Source organism: Oryza sativa, chromosome 4 (assembly GCF_034140825.1).
Source record: "Oryza sativa Japonica Group chromosome 4, ASM3414082v1".
NCBI lineage: Eukaryota > Viridiplantae > Streptophyta > Magnoliopsida > Poales > Poaceae > Oryza > Oryza sativa.
Window position 1 is genome coordinate 18,530,603 of NC_089038.1, and position 16,449 is coordinate 18,547,051.

At 38.3% G+C, this 16,449-nt stretch overlaps 2 protein-coding genes across 6 annotated transcripts; one reads left to right on the forward strand and one right to left on the reverse strand.

Annotated features, from left to right (window-relative positions):
• Positions 1-258: 258 nt before the first annotated feature.
• Positions 259-3,010, reverse strand: LOC107280634 (uncharacterized). The gene is made up of 4 exons (XM_066309800.1): positions 980-3,010; positions 764-907; positions 385-655; positions 259-275 (listed from the first exon to the last, which is right to left on the reverse strand). Exons 1-4 carry the CDS (start codon positions 3,008-3,010, stop codon positions 259-261), a joined length of 2,463 nt encoding a protein of 820 aa, XP_066165897.1.
• Positions 3,011-8,066: 5,056 nt separating this feature from the next.
• LOC4335601 (probable magnesium transporter NIPA2) lies at positions 8,067-12,974 on the forward strand. 5 transcript variants are annotated; one of them, XM_026024532.2, is made up of 9 exons: positions 8,067-8,269; positions 9,722-9,886; positions 10,060-10,116; positions 10,296-10,386; positions 10,471-10,631; positions 11,102-11,229; positions 11,312-11,449; positions 11,892-11,984; positions 12,472-12,974. In XM_026024532.2, exons 3-9 carry the CDS (start codon positions 10,107-10,109, stop codon positions 12,628-12,630), a joined length of 780 nt encoding a protein of 259 aa, XP_025880317.1. In that variant the 5' UTR covers positions 8,067-8,269; positions 9,722-9,886; positions 10,060-10,106; the 3' UTR covers positions 12,631-12,974. The 5 variants fall into 5 exon arrangements, with proteins under 5 accessions (XP_025880317.1, XP_015634284.1, XP_015634287.1 ...); XM_015778798.3 differs by having other exon boundaries at positions 8,080-8,269; positions 9,727-9,896; XM_015778801.3 differs by having other exon boundaries at positions 8,087-8,269; positions 9,722-9,896.
• Positions 12,975-16,449: the final 3,475 nt, after the last annotated feature.

The window sequence follows — 16,449 nt, forward strand, 5'->3', positions numbered from 1 at the left end:
TTTGAGGAGGATGATAGGGGGCAGAGAACTCGTGCTTGATTCCCACTTCATCAAGGAATTCCTCCACTTGAGTGTTCTTGAATTCTCCTCCATTGTCGCTTCGCACCCTCTTGATGGTAAGATCATAGAGGTTTTGGGCTTGCTTGGCAAAGCGCTTGAAGACATCTTGAGCCTCACTCTTGTCATGGAGAACATACACCCAAGTGAAGCGTGAAAAATCATCAACAATGACAAAACCATACTTGTTATCTCCAATACTTATGTAAGCCACGGGCCTGAATAAATCCATATGTAGAAGCTCAAAAGGGCATGTTGTAGTCATGATGTTCTTGATAGAATGTGGATTCCCAACTTGTTTCCCGGCTTGGCAAGCACTGCACACACGATCTTTCTCAAATGTGACATTAGTGAGCCCGAGGATGTGTTCCCCCTTTAGAAGAGTTGCCAAATTCCGCATTCCAACATGGGCTAGTCTACGATGCCATAGCCAACCCATGGAGGATTTAGCAATCAAACAAGCTTCCGGATTCACTCTATCCACATCGAAATCGACAAGATAGAGATCACCCTTTAACTTGCCTTTGAATGCTACGGAGGAGTCATCCCTTCTAAAGACGGTCACATCCTCATCGGTAAACAAGCAATTGTAACCCAACTTACATAATTGAGAAATGGATAATAAATTGTAGCTTAATGAATTGACAAGAAGAACATTAGAGAGAGATTGATTATTGGAGATGGCAATTTTACCTAGACCAATTACCTTCCCTTTACCATCATCTCCAAACACAATATTCTCACGAGTTCCATTCTCCTTATCAAGACTTGTAAACATACTCCTCTCTCCAGTCATATGATTGGTGCAACCATTGTCCACAACCCAACATGAACCACCGGAGGAGTATGCCTACAAAAGAAATCAAGCTTGGGATTTAGGAACCCAAACTTGTCTAAGTTTGGGTCCCTTGATGTTAGTTACCAAAGCCTTTGGCAACCACACACAAGTGCGGTACTCATCATTGTAATTCCCATTAAAATAAGCAACCACTTTGCCCTCTGAATTTTTGGAAATTACATATGAATCATAGTAAAGACCATCTGGCCGGAACCTCCTGGCATTATGCCCGGAACTTCCGGTCATGTCTTGTGCACGGCCATTGGCCCGGAACCTCCTGGCAAACCGGCCGGAACTTCCTGGTGGGAATTTTTGAGAGACAGAGACTCCCACCAGGAGGTTTTGGCCGGTTTGTCTGGATGTTCCGGGTCCCTGGCTGCTCACAAGATTAGTCACCTCACTTGCTTGTGGTGCTTTTCCTTCTCTCACAAACATCAAGCATTCTTTCACATTTACCATCACACGCTTAGACACAGGACTTCCACCCGAAAACCCAAGCCCGTGTCCATCCTTGTTAGGATGAGCGGTGATGGTCTTGTAAAGGGCATCTTTTGAATGGTATGTCTTCATGCATCCATATTTCACTAATGTGCCCAACCTTTCATTCTCTTTCTTAAGAGCTTGCATAGCATCAATATTAGTAGCATAAGAGTTCAAATAAATATTGTAACACCTAACACAACCATTGCTAGTAGAAGGGTTAGAAGAATTAGAAACCACATTTGGTTGAGAGGTACTATTCCAAAGAGTGTCAAATTGAACTTCAAGATCTTTATGACTTTTGTCTAAACAAGCAAATTTCTCTTGAAGAGTCTCATTGACATCTCTAAGGCTAGCTAAAGAACCATTAGCCAAATTAAGATCATTAGCTAGTTGTTCATTTTTAGCACATTCTTTAGCTAAGCTCTCCTCTAAGTCAAGGTTTCTTTTCTTCTCAAGAATAAGCAATTCTTCTTGCCTTTCGAGTGATTGTTCTTTACTATCCAAAGCTCTCATTAACTTAGCCAAATGTTGCATAGTGGGTTTGCTAAGGCTCTTAAGCACATCATCTAATTCATTATCACTTTCCTCATCACTAGAATCAACATCAAGAGAAGTGTGAGAGGGCTTTTGAGTCATCACCTTGCGGCCTTGGGCCATGAAGCAAGAGTAGTGGTAGGAGTCGTCGTCGTCATCACTCAAGTTGTTGAAGAGACGCTCCTTGCTTGAAGAGGATGACTTGAAGGCGATAGTAGCAACACCACCTTCTCCTTCAACCTTGTCTTTTGACTTGGGCTTGGGCTTGACTTCGGGATATTCTTCATCTCCGGAGTACCACACTTCCGCCATGTGTGCCTCCGCCACATGAGCACGCTTCGGCTTCTTCTTGCCTCCCTTAGCCTTAGCTTCATTTGACCTGGGACAATCGGCAATGAAATGGCCATATTCGCCACAATTGAAGCACGCTCTCTTTGATTGCCTCTTTCCCTTGTCATCATCCTTCCTCCCTTTGCCATAGCCACTCTTGCGAAGAAAGTGTTTGAATCTCTTGACAATAAAAGCCATTTCTTCATCTTCACTTTCTTCACAACTTGACTCTTCTTCTTGGTTTGCCTTCAAAGCAACTTCTTGATTTTTGATCATGGGCGCATTCTTCACCATTTGCCTCACTTCACGAGCTTCCTCTTCTTGCATCTCATGAGACACAATTCTTCCAAGAATGTCATTTGGGGTGAGTCTCTTGAAGTCTTTCCTTTCCCGTATCATTGATACAAGAGTGGGATTTCTTGGACCAAATGCACGGAGAAGTCTCTTGACTACAAAGTGATTTGTCATGTCCTCACTCCCAAGTCCTTTAATCTTGTTGACAAGAATCATCATCCTATCATACATCTCTTGTGGTGTCTCCTTGTCATCCATCACAAATCTTCCAAGCCTTCCTTCCAATAATTCAATCTTGGCCTCACGAACGGCGGGTGATCCCTCATGAGCCAATTGCAAAGTATCCCATATCTCCTTGGCTTCCTCAAGTCCATCAACCTTGTTGAACTCCTCCGGACTCAAGGCAGAGAGAATTGCATTGGAAGCTTGAGCATTGCGGTGGATGAGTTGTTCTTGCTCCGACGTGAGCTCCATGTCATCATGGGGGTATATCAATACATGTACAAACAACTTTCCAAATACTTAGATGCAAAGAGATTAGATGCAACTTCATCTTGTGCTTCCAAGTGGCATAATATGTCCCATCAAATTGAGGAGCACGCCCGGAAGGCACGGAGACAAGGTTGTGAGAGGGAATAGTAAGTTTGTTGTAATCAAAAGGTATAGTAGCTCCCTTGGGTGGTGGAATTCCCTTGCTGCTTGCTTCATCTTCATTCCCATTTTCCCCGTTCTTTCCTCCTAAGTCCGACATCGTGGATCACTCAAAGCGGTGAAGCTTAAATCAAGAGCAACCTGCTATGATACCAATTGAACATGCAGAGATGTAGTCTAGAGGGGGGGTGAACAGGCTTTCCTGAAATTTTCTCAACAATCGCAGCGGTTAAATTAACAGGGCCCGGAACCTCCTGGTGAAGAACACCGGAACTTCCTGGCAGTGATAAGAAGCCTGGAACTTCTGGAGTTCTTGAGCCAGGAACTTCTGGGCAACATAGAAAATCGAAATAAGGGAAGTAAAACAGGTCCTAGCTAGAGACGATCACGCACAGAGTTGCACAAGATGTAAATCACAAGATACCAGCAGATTCAAACACAGATCATGCACAAGAGAGATAAAGGCGATTTTTTCCCGAAGTTCGGATCACACGGATCCTACTCTCCGTTGAGGTGCTCAAAGAGCCGGGTCTCGATTAACCCCTTGCCTCACTTATGCAAAGATCCCAGAAGAAGTCCACAGCCTTCAACTCAACACTTCTAGGTCGTTTTTTAGAATTGAGTGACCACCAAGATCCAACTCACAAGTCCTTCTAGAAAAGACCACAAGTGCAAGTTGCTCTACCTAGGACAACCTCTGAAAACTCAGCACAAGAATCTTTACTCACTTACCTCGTTTCCTTGCGGAGGTGAGGAAAACCTTCACAAACTTTCCCGGACATCCACAAGATCTTTGGAAGCTCACGGGCGACACCTAACCGTCTAGGAGAAGATCTCCAAGAGTAATAAGCCCAAGTGACAGCCCACAAGGTATCCAAAGTGCTCAAGCAAACCTAATCTTCAAGCCATCTCCAAAACACTCCTACACTCTCATCTAATCTCTCAATCTCACAAGATAGGCTCTAGATTTGAATGGAGGAAGCAAAGAAAGCTTGGGAGTGGATAGAAAACCCTAGAACAGAAAGAGCTAAAGTGGAAATGGCCAAAGGGTGACCTGGGGACGAAATCCATATATATAACGGCTAGGTGACGTCATCTAGCCGTTACTCACAAGTTTGAACTGGAAACCTGCCAGGAGGTTCTGGGCAAAAGTGCCAGGAACTTCCGGGCAACACTTAGAGAAATTCTCCCAACACTTTGGTGCCCGGAAGTTCCGGCCAGAACCTCCGGGTAACCCTCTCTATCCCGGGGAGAAAAATAAACTTTGGTGTCCGGAGGTTCTGGCCAGAACCTCCGGGTAGGCCTCTCTGTCCCGGGGAAAAATAAACTTTGGTGCCCGGAGGTTCCAGCCAGAACCTCCGGGTAGGCCTCTCTGTCCCGGGGAAAAACATTTCCAAAAAAAGAATCCAAAAAAAACTTTAGACTCATGGATATGACTAAGAGCACTTTGTATACCCTAGAACCACACTTGAAACCCCTCTTAATAGTACGGTTTTTCCTAAACTCAATTTTGAAAGTGTAAAACCTAGTCTAATCACCTTCGATCCTTTTCATACTTAGGATCATTCAAATTGGGGGGTCTCCTTGCATTCTTAGCCATCACAACATGCTTTGGGACTAAACTCCTGTGTATAAACTTGATAAACACGTTAGTCCCCTTTAACCACCTTGTCATTAATCACCAAAACCCACTAGGGGGTTTAAGTGCATCTTCAGGAGTGTGTATTTACCTAGATGGAGGGTGGTTTGTATAAGGGGATATGACACGGTGATTGACTGATTGTTTAGGTATCTATATGTGCACTAGAGGTTGTACCGCTCGTGCAAAATAAGTTCCATAGCTAGGCTTGAGAGAAACGCAAAAAACACGAGGACAAATTGGTATAGGTGAGGGATGAGGGACAAGCAGGTGCAGGGGCAGCGTAACATCGGGTTGATGCTTCCCATCATCTTCTTGTTTCATTTGTTCACTCAAGCACCCACAAATCATCATCATCGTTAGCCGCCTTTATCGTTTTCCCCTCCTCTAGCTGCTTCAATCCACGGCCACCGCTCACCACTATCATATCTGGCAGCCATGAGATCGAAGCCGGCAAATTCACCCACCACGTGTCTATAAGTTTTAGAGTGTCGTTATCGTCATCATTGTTGTCATCTTCCTCTCCATCTCTATTCCTCTACGTCGTCGGCATGCTCTTCCTTGCTTCCAAGCTTTTTTCCCCAACCTCTAATGTGTTGGATCCTGTGGCCACAAGCTCCAACTATGGTTAGCAAGTGGTAGGGTAGGAAAAGCACAAACAGTGAGTGGAGTGGTGTACAGGTGAGTAGTGACCGTTACATCATACGGGACAAGACCGGCTCTTTTTTCCCTTTACCCTTTTCCTTTTCCGATTGATTAAGTCGAATGAAGTAATAATGGTGTAAGTTACATTTGCACAGTGGTAACTGTGTACTTCTTTTGTGGACTGATCGATCGAGCACCATAGCCCCCGCCATGCACAACGGCAGCCATGGCTACATCCTTCTCGCCCATGGTGGCTACATCGACAACCGTCACAATCGGGCTACCGCTACATCCAAGATGAGTTCCGGTCTCCCCATCGAGGTTTGCGCCATCCGAGAGCTCTTGGCTACTTCTCTGTCCAACCTCAAATCGAAGAGATAGAGATTGAAGGGAGGAAGAAGTGGTTGATAAGTGGGCCCCACCATTTTTTACTTGTACCATGTCACTTACATGTGGCATTCAGCTCTATTTTCAGCTACTTTGATGACTGAGCTACCACGCCATCACACTTGGACCAAATCAACCTGCCACATCAACTGAAACCGCTTCCAAATCATCGAAGGAGTCAATTTACACCGGTTTTTGAAGTTAGGGTGGTGTTATACCCGGTTTTTGCAGTTGATGAATGCAATTTAATCAAGGTAAAAGAGGAGGGACACCAAATAGACTTGTTCATTAGGCTAACCTTCGACGTGCGTCCAAACTATTTTCCAATCTCTCGTGAGTCGTGGCAGGGCACGATCCAAAACCGAGGAACGTGCACACCAGCTTGCCAGAAATATTCATACTAGGGTGACAGGGTCGCAGGCTCGTTTGCTGATTTTGTGAGAGAATTCGTGTAGTCCATATGTTTTCAAATAACTTATAATTTTGATTTTACCATATAAATTTAATCAAGCTCGCACTTTAATAACATGGCATCTTTTAGCATTTGTAAATCCTCTACGTAAAATATGAGTATTCAAAATTTAAACTGAATAATACCCGCTGCTAGTAATTTAAAAACGGAGAGAATAATTTTCCTATCGCGACTTATGAGTGGGTAATTGTGGTATGTGTGATAACTGAGTGTATTTGTCTTTCATACAATCGATTTTTTTTCAAAACAATATAGATTATACATATAAAAAGTGTATGCGTATATTTGGACTTTTAAGAAATTGCAATTTTTACCAGGCTTTAAAAGATGGTTCTAAAAAAAACCACTAAGGCTATATTGTGATGTTGTTCACTTTCAAACATGATATTTGACCATTCATTTTACTAAAAGTTTATATAAATATTATTTACATTTTTGTGACTTATTTTATCATTAAATAAACTATAACGTTAACTTATATTTATTTGTATTAAATTTTTGAATAAGAGAAATAATAAAAACATTATGCGAAATATCAATGACGTCTTATATAAAAAACATGAGAAAAATTCCATATGTACTCCTGAAGTTCGTCCAATCCCTTTTATACCCTTGATATTTACTCATTCCCTTCCATATCCCTAATTTTCAGTTGGATATTTTATACCCCTTCCGTTTGTTGACCGTTAAATTCTTATTATAAAGTCTATTTCGCTCTTTGGTGTCAAGATAATATAAATTTATGAAGTATACCGATGGATTGTATAAATTTATTGTATGCGACTATTATATTTAGTTTATTTTGTGAGATATTATTTAACAAAAATAAATTTTATCTCACATAACAAAAATAAAATATCATAAATAATATCTTGCATAACAAAATTCATAAATAATATTTATGATAATTTATTTTTAGATATGACATAAAAATAAAATTTATTTATTAGTTATTAAAAAGTACTTATTTAGCACATAAATAGATTTATGTTATAAAAAATGCCGTACTACTATAACAATATATATATATATATAGTTTTTAATGGTAAAAAAATTATTTTTTGTTTTGCCTTCACGGAGGTGAAAATAAAATATTATTTTTACTAAATAATATCTCACAAAATAAACTTATATATAATAGTCGTATACAATAAATTTTATTTTCTTAATACCAAAGGGCAAATATGATATGAATTTAACGGTCAATTAATGAAAGGGGTATAGAAATGATCTAAACTGAAATTAAGGGTATGGAAGGAAATAAGCAAATCTCAGGGGCATAAAAGAAATTGGATAAACTACTTTCAAGGTACATATGGAATTTTCTAAAAAAAAACATAGATAGTACTTTGAATATATAGATTTTCTCTCGATTTCTGTTAGCACGCTTTTTAAAATACTAAACGAAGTGTTCTGTGCGAAAACTTTAGTTGATTTAAAATATTAAATAAATTAATTTATCAAGTTTATAATAACTAAAACTTAATTAATTATGCGTTAAGATTTTCCATTTTACGTGCATCAACTTAATTAATTTTAGCTTCAAATACCAGCAGAGCAGACCATAGACTACCAATAACTTGGGCATGTAAACTTATTTTATTTATTTATTTATTTATGTGTTTTTTAGAAATATTTTATGTTCCCTTTGGTCGCTGCCAATGTGCCAGCCCCATGCCCTGCCCGTGTGGCCGTGTGTTCCGAAATTCCAATAGTAACGGAACCCGATCTCTCTCTCTCCCCCTCACAAAAATCCGAGCCCAACCCCCCTAACTCCCCACACCCCCCACCACCTTCCCTCCCCACTACTCCACGATCCCCACCGCCATCTCCACCGCCACCGCCACCACCACCACCGCCTCCTTCCTCAAGCCGCGCCGCCGCCGTCGTCGCCGTCTCCTCCGCGCTCCCCCGCCCGCGATCGCTCCTCCACCGGCAGGTTCGTCACACACGCTCGCGTTTCCCCCCCCGGGTTGCCGTAAGTACGTACGTGAACCCTCCCTGTCCCTGTCCCTGTCCCGCCATTCCGCCTGATCGCCACCTCGTGGAACGGGATGAACCCTAGAGCGGCCGTGGTGGGGAGTGGGGAGGGATGGGTCTTTATTCTGTCAGTCATAATACCGATTTCTCTTCGTTTCGTTTCGGGAGGTTTTCTTTTTCTTGCCGTTTCAACCCTAGATTAATCCTGAGACTTTAGCGTTTACCATTACCAGAGACAGATTTTATTTTGTGACTTTTTTTAATTTTTGTTGATGATGATAGGGAGAGAATCATGTGCTACACTTTCTACGAAATCGATTTAGTGATCCGTGCTTGTGTAGTTCTTGTCTCTGCATTCCTGCTTTGCTGCTCGCCAATTAGCCACAGATTCTTTTGTTCTTTGTACTACTACTAGTACTAGTTCTTGATGAGGGAGCAATAATTCGGAGCGTGAATACCCCATCGCTAGCGCAATCGCCTCGTCGGTATCGACCTTTTTTTTTTTTTTTGCCCTGCTTGGACAGACCGTGCAAAAGCCTGCGCCTTTCTTTCTCCAAAAATGCTTTTTTCCCGTGTTGGCCGTCTTCTTTTTATCGTCTAGTATCTATATTCGTAGAGTTTGGCCGTGTCCTTTTCGTGTGCCTCACATAATGTGTGTGTAATTTGAGGTGCCAATGAAACGGAAGTCGCCCATGAAAATGAAACTCACTGTTTTGAAGGAAGTGGATGAGAGACGACCGATCATTTTCCGCGATCCGTTGGAACCGACTTCTCATCAAATGGTTTGGAACCTCGATTGGAGACTTTATTTGTTGGTCGTACAACTAAAAGTTGCTGTAGTTGCTGTATGTTTTTACCTCTTTTTTTTTTGTTTTCATTATTTGGCTGGTTCATCACTCTGTTTTGCCTGTGCACTCCCCCCTTTTTTTCCCTTTTGTTCCAACCTTAATTGGAAGATTCCAATCGAATGATCAAACTCGTTTGGATCGACAATCTGCTCTATAGGTTGTTTATTCTATCTTTTTTTGTTCTTATCAAACTAGAAGTTCTCTGTTCTGTGAACAGAATCTTGTGAGCTCTAAGCCTCTAAATTCATGCCCACGATTATTTTTACTGAGAGAAACGATTGAACTAGTTTAGTGGGTCCCTATTAGGTTATCTTTTTGTTCTTGTAATGGTTATGGATGAGCCTTACTGCTACAGTTTGACATGCAGACTTGATTCTATCACCTATAGCATCTGCAATAGGAATGTTGAACACATGTGATTATTCACATCATATTCTCCTCTGTAGGGACGGGCATATGAAAATCCATTAATAGGAATAACCCGACATTGTTGTGTTTCTTCGAGACGCGGAATCTAAACAGTTTGAAGTGGTTTACTGAATGGAAATTCTGTTGTTGTGTAGGACAGATATTGGATTCTTCTGTTTTGGAAAGCAAATAGACTGTCAGAGATGGTGATGTCTATAGACAATGTGAGGGGCTTTGCACTGGCCACATCATCAAGTGCATTTATTGGTTCAAGCTTTGTGATTAAGAAGATTGGGTTGAAGAAAGCTGGGGATGCTGGGGTAAGAGCAGGTTGTGCCTCCTCTTGTTTCTGGTTAAATAATTCATTTTCTACATTGCATAGAAGGTTTTTTCTTAAAAGAATGCTCAAATCCCTTGTCCTGCAGTTATGTTTCAAGTAGAATGTACATAGGTTCTTTCATTATAATCCATTATTGATCCTTATGATTTGCAGGTTCTGGAGGATACTCATATTTATATGAACCTTTATGGTGGATAGGGATGACAGCTAGTAAGTATGGATTACATTGTGCTCTTTTCTGTTGATAATGCGTGGCAAAGAAGGCATTCTCAGTCTAATCCAGTTTCCTTTTGTTATATGATACTCCATATTTATGGAAATAATTTATTGGAACTACTGAGGTAGCTTCTACGTAAGTTCACACTACAGATTTTATCTCTCTGTTACAGTGATTCTTGGTGAGGTGGCCAACTTCGCAGCATATGCATTTGCTCCTGCAATACTTGTCACTCCTCTAGGAGCGCTGAGCATCATATTCAGGTTTTACACATATCTTTGCGTCTAGGAAATAATTTTGATTAATCAGTAGTATGTTGTTTCCTTAACACTCTTTTATTCATTCAGTGCAGTGCTAGCACACTTTATTTTGAAGGAGAGGTTGCATATGTTTGGTATTGTTGGTTGCATATTATGCGTTGTTGGTTCAGTTGGTATAGTTCTACATGCTCCAAAGGAGAAAAAGATCGATTCAGTTAACGAAATATGGCATCTTGCAACTCAACCAGGTAGCTCTTATCTCAAAGGTCTTCAACAGTTGTTCTAGTTGTCATTTCAGTAGATATAGCTGTATTGTTTACCTTTGGAGAAAGTTTTAATTTTGTATTTGTGTTTTAATATAATAATCCGTTTTATTCTCAATTTTGCCATCAGTGCTGACCTGCTGATCTGAAATGTAACTTGGCAAACAAGAGAAGCAGTATTATTTTGCAATTTTTGAAGAGTTCTATCTAAGAGTCTATTTGCATCCTTAAGCATGTTGGCTTCTCAATTTTTTTTTGGTTGATACACATAAGAAAATGATGCTCAAAGAATCAGTTTCTTGAGAATTTTCACTTGCATGACTGTCATTCATTATGCTGAGATTTTTCCATCATTCTACCAGAATTAGTACTTGTGGTTATATTCTATAGGTTAGGGATACTACTTGCCTTCCCAAAATTCATTTTGATGCATAAGTGTAACATTGTGCTTGCAGGTTTCATAGTCTATTCTTGCATGGCAGTAGTTGTTGCACTTATTTTGATTTTCTGGGTCGTTCATCGGACGGAACAAAGGAAAATGCTCGCATATATTGCAATCTGTTCTCTGATGGGATCTCTTACGGTAGGCTCGCTATGCATCATAACTGAACTGTTTGAATCAAGTTGATCCATTATGTTCTGATAAAGTAATATACTTGAGGCAGGTTATCAGTGTAAAAGCAGTGGCTATTGCCTTGAAGCTTTCATTTAATGGAGTGAACCAATTTATCTACGTCCCAACCTGGTTCTTTATTGTTGTGGTGGTTATATGCTGTTTAGTGCAGTTGAATTACTTGAACAAGGTAACCGGTCACATCTTAAGGAAACATTCAGCAGTTTTTTACTTGATGGGATCACCGCTTTTCTCATAGATATTATTGTTGTTACTATCTATTTATTTTGGTTGTGGCTCAACATGGGTTTCATCTCTAGCCTACTCCAATGTAATTGGGTCTTCCATTCAGAAAAATAAATGCTTGAGAGTTGAGGCTGTTACATAGCTTACATGAATGATTTATTTCAACAACATACATCTTGTCTTGTCGTAAAATATTATTTACTTCACACTGAATCTTTTGCATTGACATACTTCACTGTAGAGTCTTAGCACCTAGATTTCTTTAATTTTACATTTTCTAATAATTTAAATCTTTTTTCTGGCATTGTGAGTCCTGCATATTGACATCAATATTGTCTTTTTCCCTTTATCTTTTTTATTTGAACATTTTTTTTTTGTTATTGTAGGCCCTTGATTCATTCAACACAGCTGTTGTCTCTCCAGTCTATTATGTGATGTTCACCATTCTTACTATTATTGCCAACATGATCATGTACAAGGTGATTTCCACATCGTTCATACCTTTCGTTAGTTCATGTGATATTTCTATATTAAACCACTTTCCTATTTGATGAAACCTAGACTTGAAAATTCAATATGTGTTTCTTGAGACTTTATTCTGGGGAAGCTATATATGGCATCATCTTAAAATTTGCTGTGTAAAACTAAAATTTTAGCATCCGTTGTAAGCTGGTGTATTCATGTCTAGTATGGCATTGTTGGGCAAGAAATTTTTTTCATGCCAGTATGCATGACAATTCAGTATTCATAAAAGGGGCCTCTGCGTCGAGATTCTTGTCGCTACTGAACTTGTACTAATTTTTTTAACTTGACTCGAAAAACTAATATTTGAATTATGCATGATATTCCATTGTTCATCTTCCGCCATTCGATACTAAACATTTCCGATAGGTGCTAACCCATTGTTAATGTGACTTTTTTGGAGATTGACAAACATATTTGATGGTCCCTAAATTTTCATTCCAGGACTGGGCCTCTCAGAATGCAACGCAGATAGCAACCGAGCTTTGTGGGTTTGTGACAATTGTTGCAGGAACTTTTCTTCTGCACAAGACCAGAGATATGGGAAACGAACAATCTGAATCATCTTCACTGAGAGGAGAATGTGAACTCCAGAATCATTAGCTAGTCACATATGTTGAGCATCTAACATATACAAGTACATTTTAGGATCACAACTCACCATGTGCCGTGGAGCCACTTAAATGATACTGATTTAGCTCGTTGGAAATTTAGGATATATATATAGATGCAGAATCATATGCTTTTCACTGGGTTATTTTGATACATTAATCAGGGACACTTTGTCAGTTCAAGGAGCACTAAAAGTTCTATTCCTTTGTAAATACAGTTCATGAGTGTAAGTGCGCGCTGTGAAATGCCAAAGCAATGGCTCATCATCAACTCCTATGTGTTGTTGCACGTATAGCGTGCGAATTTTCAAAATTAAGGAAGCAATTATTCTGTTACAGATATTTCGCTTTTGAGGCTACTCCCTCCGTCCCTAAAAAACGAATCTAGTACTGGATGTGATACATTTTAGAACAATGAATCTGGACAGTGATGACAGTGGTTTTTTATGGGACGGAGGGAGTTTATACAAAGCAATTATTTTGTTTCTACTGTTTTCTAATGTGTGGGGCGTAAAAAGTCCGGCACCGTCACCACCACATGTTCATATTTCCTTAACTGCTGTGTAAGATCGTTTTCTGATGTGCAAGTTTGTTTGTTTAATTGTATAAACCAGCCACCCTAAAAAGATCTGCATTACCAATGGAATACTTCATTCAGTAGGTTTGTTGCCAAGAATTTGACATTGCCAATATTTTTCTGACTAACCAATAAAGCAGCAAAATCCTAAACAACCATATTAGGCATAATGCTTTTACTTTCAATTAGATGGTGGGCCTTTGCTTATTTCAGCACAACTTTCATATAGAAAGTTTTTTGCAAAACGTATATAAAAGTTGACTGCAATAAGTATTAACCACTAGTTATACTAGCTAAAAAGAACAATTCTTTCATTTCCCCCTTTTTTTTCTTGAGGATATGCAAATAACATGTGCAATGGAGGTGCCATAATGTGCTTAAAATTAGGTCATAAGAAAAATCATTGACCTGGTTTAACATTATGGGGACATCTTGAGGAGGAATGAGCCACCTAGTCTTGCAAACCAAGCATAATCAGTTATGTTTTTTTATATGCAGCAGGTTACACTGTAATGTTATGTTGGATTTAAGACAACTTAGGATATATAACCCCACTCTTAAGACATACTAACTCCGTCCACCCTTATATTAGGAGCCGATTCCAAATTAGGTGTCTTTTTTTTTAAGAGTCAGACACTCCCTCACTGTCACTGCTCTACTTCCATCCCCGTTGATTGGTTAGCGGCCTAGCTTTCTAGCGCATGAAAGAAGCATATGTGCAAGCATGCATCGTCATAGCCGACATCCACTAATCTCCATGCTAGCTAGTATGTTAGGAACTTCTTTCCTATCTTAACCTCCCCCTCTCCAAACATTTTTTTCTAAATTAACTATCTGATTTATAATCCAATTACACCGTTATACTCGTAATTAAATCTTTAACAAAGATCTCACATGATTATATTTTAATAAGAAAAAATAAATGTTCTTTTTATCACTTATAGAAAGATCTTTCATCACGTGTCAAATGTTTTAGTTCAGTGTATAAAATATTTCAAACAAGTGTACCATTCAAAAAATACTGACTGTAAAACCAATGACCACTATGTGAAATATTGCGTCCCAGCAAGTAAAATATAAAAGAAAAAAAATACAAACTTAATATTATCGAAACATTTAGTTATGTATGAACATTAGACTGCAACTGATGAAGCATTGTAAAATATTTGTTCAAACATTTCAAAGAGCACAATGTGCAACATTTACAAATTACCAAGTGAAATATCTTAAAAACACTAGTTGAAATATTTAAATAAAACCATAGCAACAATTAAAATAAATCCATTAAAAAAACTATTTTTATCAAAATATAACCATATGTGATATTATTGTAAATATTTAATTGCAATAATTTTATTAGTGCAATCAGATTGTAGATTACAAAAGTAATTTGAAAGAAAATATCATTTGAAAATTATATTACGAAAGATGTATGTATGTATGGCATGGGTGAGGTGTCACTTGTGCGTGCATGCATGAATGGAGTGAGGGGACAACAACATGCTAGCTACTCATCTACTCTCTGGTAGATGGGAGGAGATAAGTGATAGAATATGGAAAGTTGAAGCGCCTGATTTTTTTCTCTTATGTCGAGCTTTCGATTTTTTTCGCAGGGCAGACGCCCATGAAAGAAAATATTAACCCATATATTAGCAAAGATCTCCGATCTTTTTATTTTTTTTTTCCTTTTGAGTCTCTCATCCAATTCGTGTGGTTTATGCAGTTTTTCCTTTGCTTTGTACATGTACCCCTACCAAAATCATACTCCCTCCGATTCCATAATAATTGACGTTTTGGATAAGTTTACGGTCAAACTTTTATAACTTTGACCACCAATAGCTTTAAAAATATTTAGTTTAAAGAAACTAGAACAACATTTATAGATTTGTCTTTCAAAGCACTATAATAAAAGTAAACATGTATTTATTTATTGTATATATTATAATAGAAAAATAAGGTCAAAGATATATTCTGTAGTCTGTGCCATTGTCTAAAACGTCAATTGAAATAAAACCGGAGGGAGTATGCTTTTTCTCTATTCCGTTTCATATCATTCATTAGTTTTAAATGGGCTCTGGCTGATTATAAGCCGCAATGCTTATTACTGATAGAAAAACAATTTTATGGGTAAATCTTTTATACATGCGTTCTTGGCTATTATTATGGAAAAACATTAAAATCAACACCAAAATTAAATTGTAAAATTTATTTTTTTGTTACGATTAATAAGTTTAAGAGTAAATGATGCGTTGGAGTAGTTCCCAAAGGAAAATTTTCCAAACAAACTATGGGATGGATCAACTTCCGTAGCCCTCTCGTCTCTGCCGTCCAATTAAAGAGGATTTAACTCAGATTGGTTTAATTCCCTCACAACGATTCATCTCACAATGTTGCAAATATATAGCCACTCACCCTTCCAAAGTAGAAAAATAAAACTCCCTCCATTTTATAATGGACTACGCCGTTAACTTTTAACTATTTATCTTGTTCAAAACATTTATATAAATATCATTTATTTTATATGACTTGTTTTATCAAATAAAATATAATCTTAACTTATACTTTACATATTTATATTAATTTTTTATAAGATAAATGGTCAAATGTTGTGCGAGAAGATCGTAAATTTCAAAAAGAGTACTCCCTCCATTACAAAATATAAGCATTTTTAAGTATTTTTAGAATAGTGCCAAGTCAAATATTTTTAAGTTTGACTATTAATAGCAAAAAAATAAAAAAAGATGGATCATGTAAAAAATGATGTTAATTTATTATTAAACGAATTATCATAATATGCAACTCATTTTATTTAAGACCTTTTACTTTTACTTTACAGATATTATTGCTCAAGGTATCATTTCGAAGAACATGTCAAAGTCTAAAATTGCTTATATTTTAGGACGTAGTGAGTAATATCCCTCCGTTCTAAAAAAAATCAATGCTAGCTATGAACCTGGACACACATAATTAGGTTTTTTATGGGACAGAGTAGTACTCTTTCCGTCCCATTTTAAATATAGCCATGGTTTTTCGCGCCGAGCTTTGATTGTCCGTCTTATTTAAAAAAATATTGAAAAAATTTAAAAACATAAGTCACGAGTAAAATACTATTCATGTTTTTATCATTTCATAACAACAAAAATACCAATTACAAAAAAAAAATTGAAATAAGACAAACGATCAAAGTAGGTCACGAAAACTCACGGTTGCACTTAAAATGGGATGGAGGGAGTA

Excerpts from the sequence above, each read along its gene's own strand:
- LOC107280634 (XM_066309800.1), bottom strand. The coding sequence starts at position 3,010 with ATGGAGCTCACGTCGGAGCAAGAACAACTCATCCACCGCAATGCTCAA. Across the intron at positions 908-979 it reads TGTGGTTGCCAAAGGCTTTG|GCATACTCCTCCGGTGGTTC; the intron begins GTAACTAACATC and ends TTTCTTTTGTAG. Across the intron at positions 656-763 it reads GAGATGATGGTAAAGGGAAG|TTGGGTTACAATTGCTTGTT; the intron begins GTAATTGGTCTA and ends CAATTATGTAAG.
- LOC4335601 (XM_015778798.3), top strand. The coding sequence starts at position 9,770 with ATGGTGATGTCTATAGACAATGTGAGGGGCTTTGCACTGGCCACATCA. Across the intron at positions 10,117-10,295 it reads GTGGATAGGGATGACAGCTA|TGATTCTTGGTGAGGTGGCC; the intron begins GTAAGTATGGAT and ends TCTCTGTTACAG. Across the intron at positions 10,387-10,470 it reads GCGCTGAGCATCATATTCAG|TGCAGTGCTAGCACACTTTA; the intron begins GTTTTACACATA and ends TTATTCATTCAG.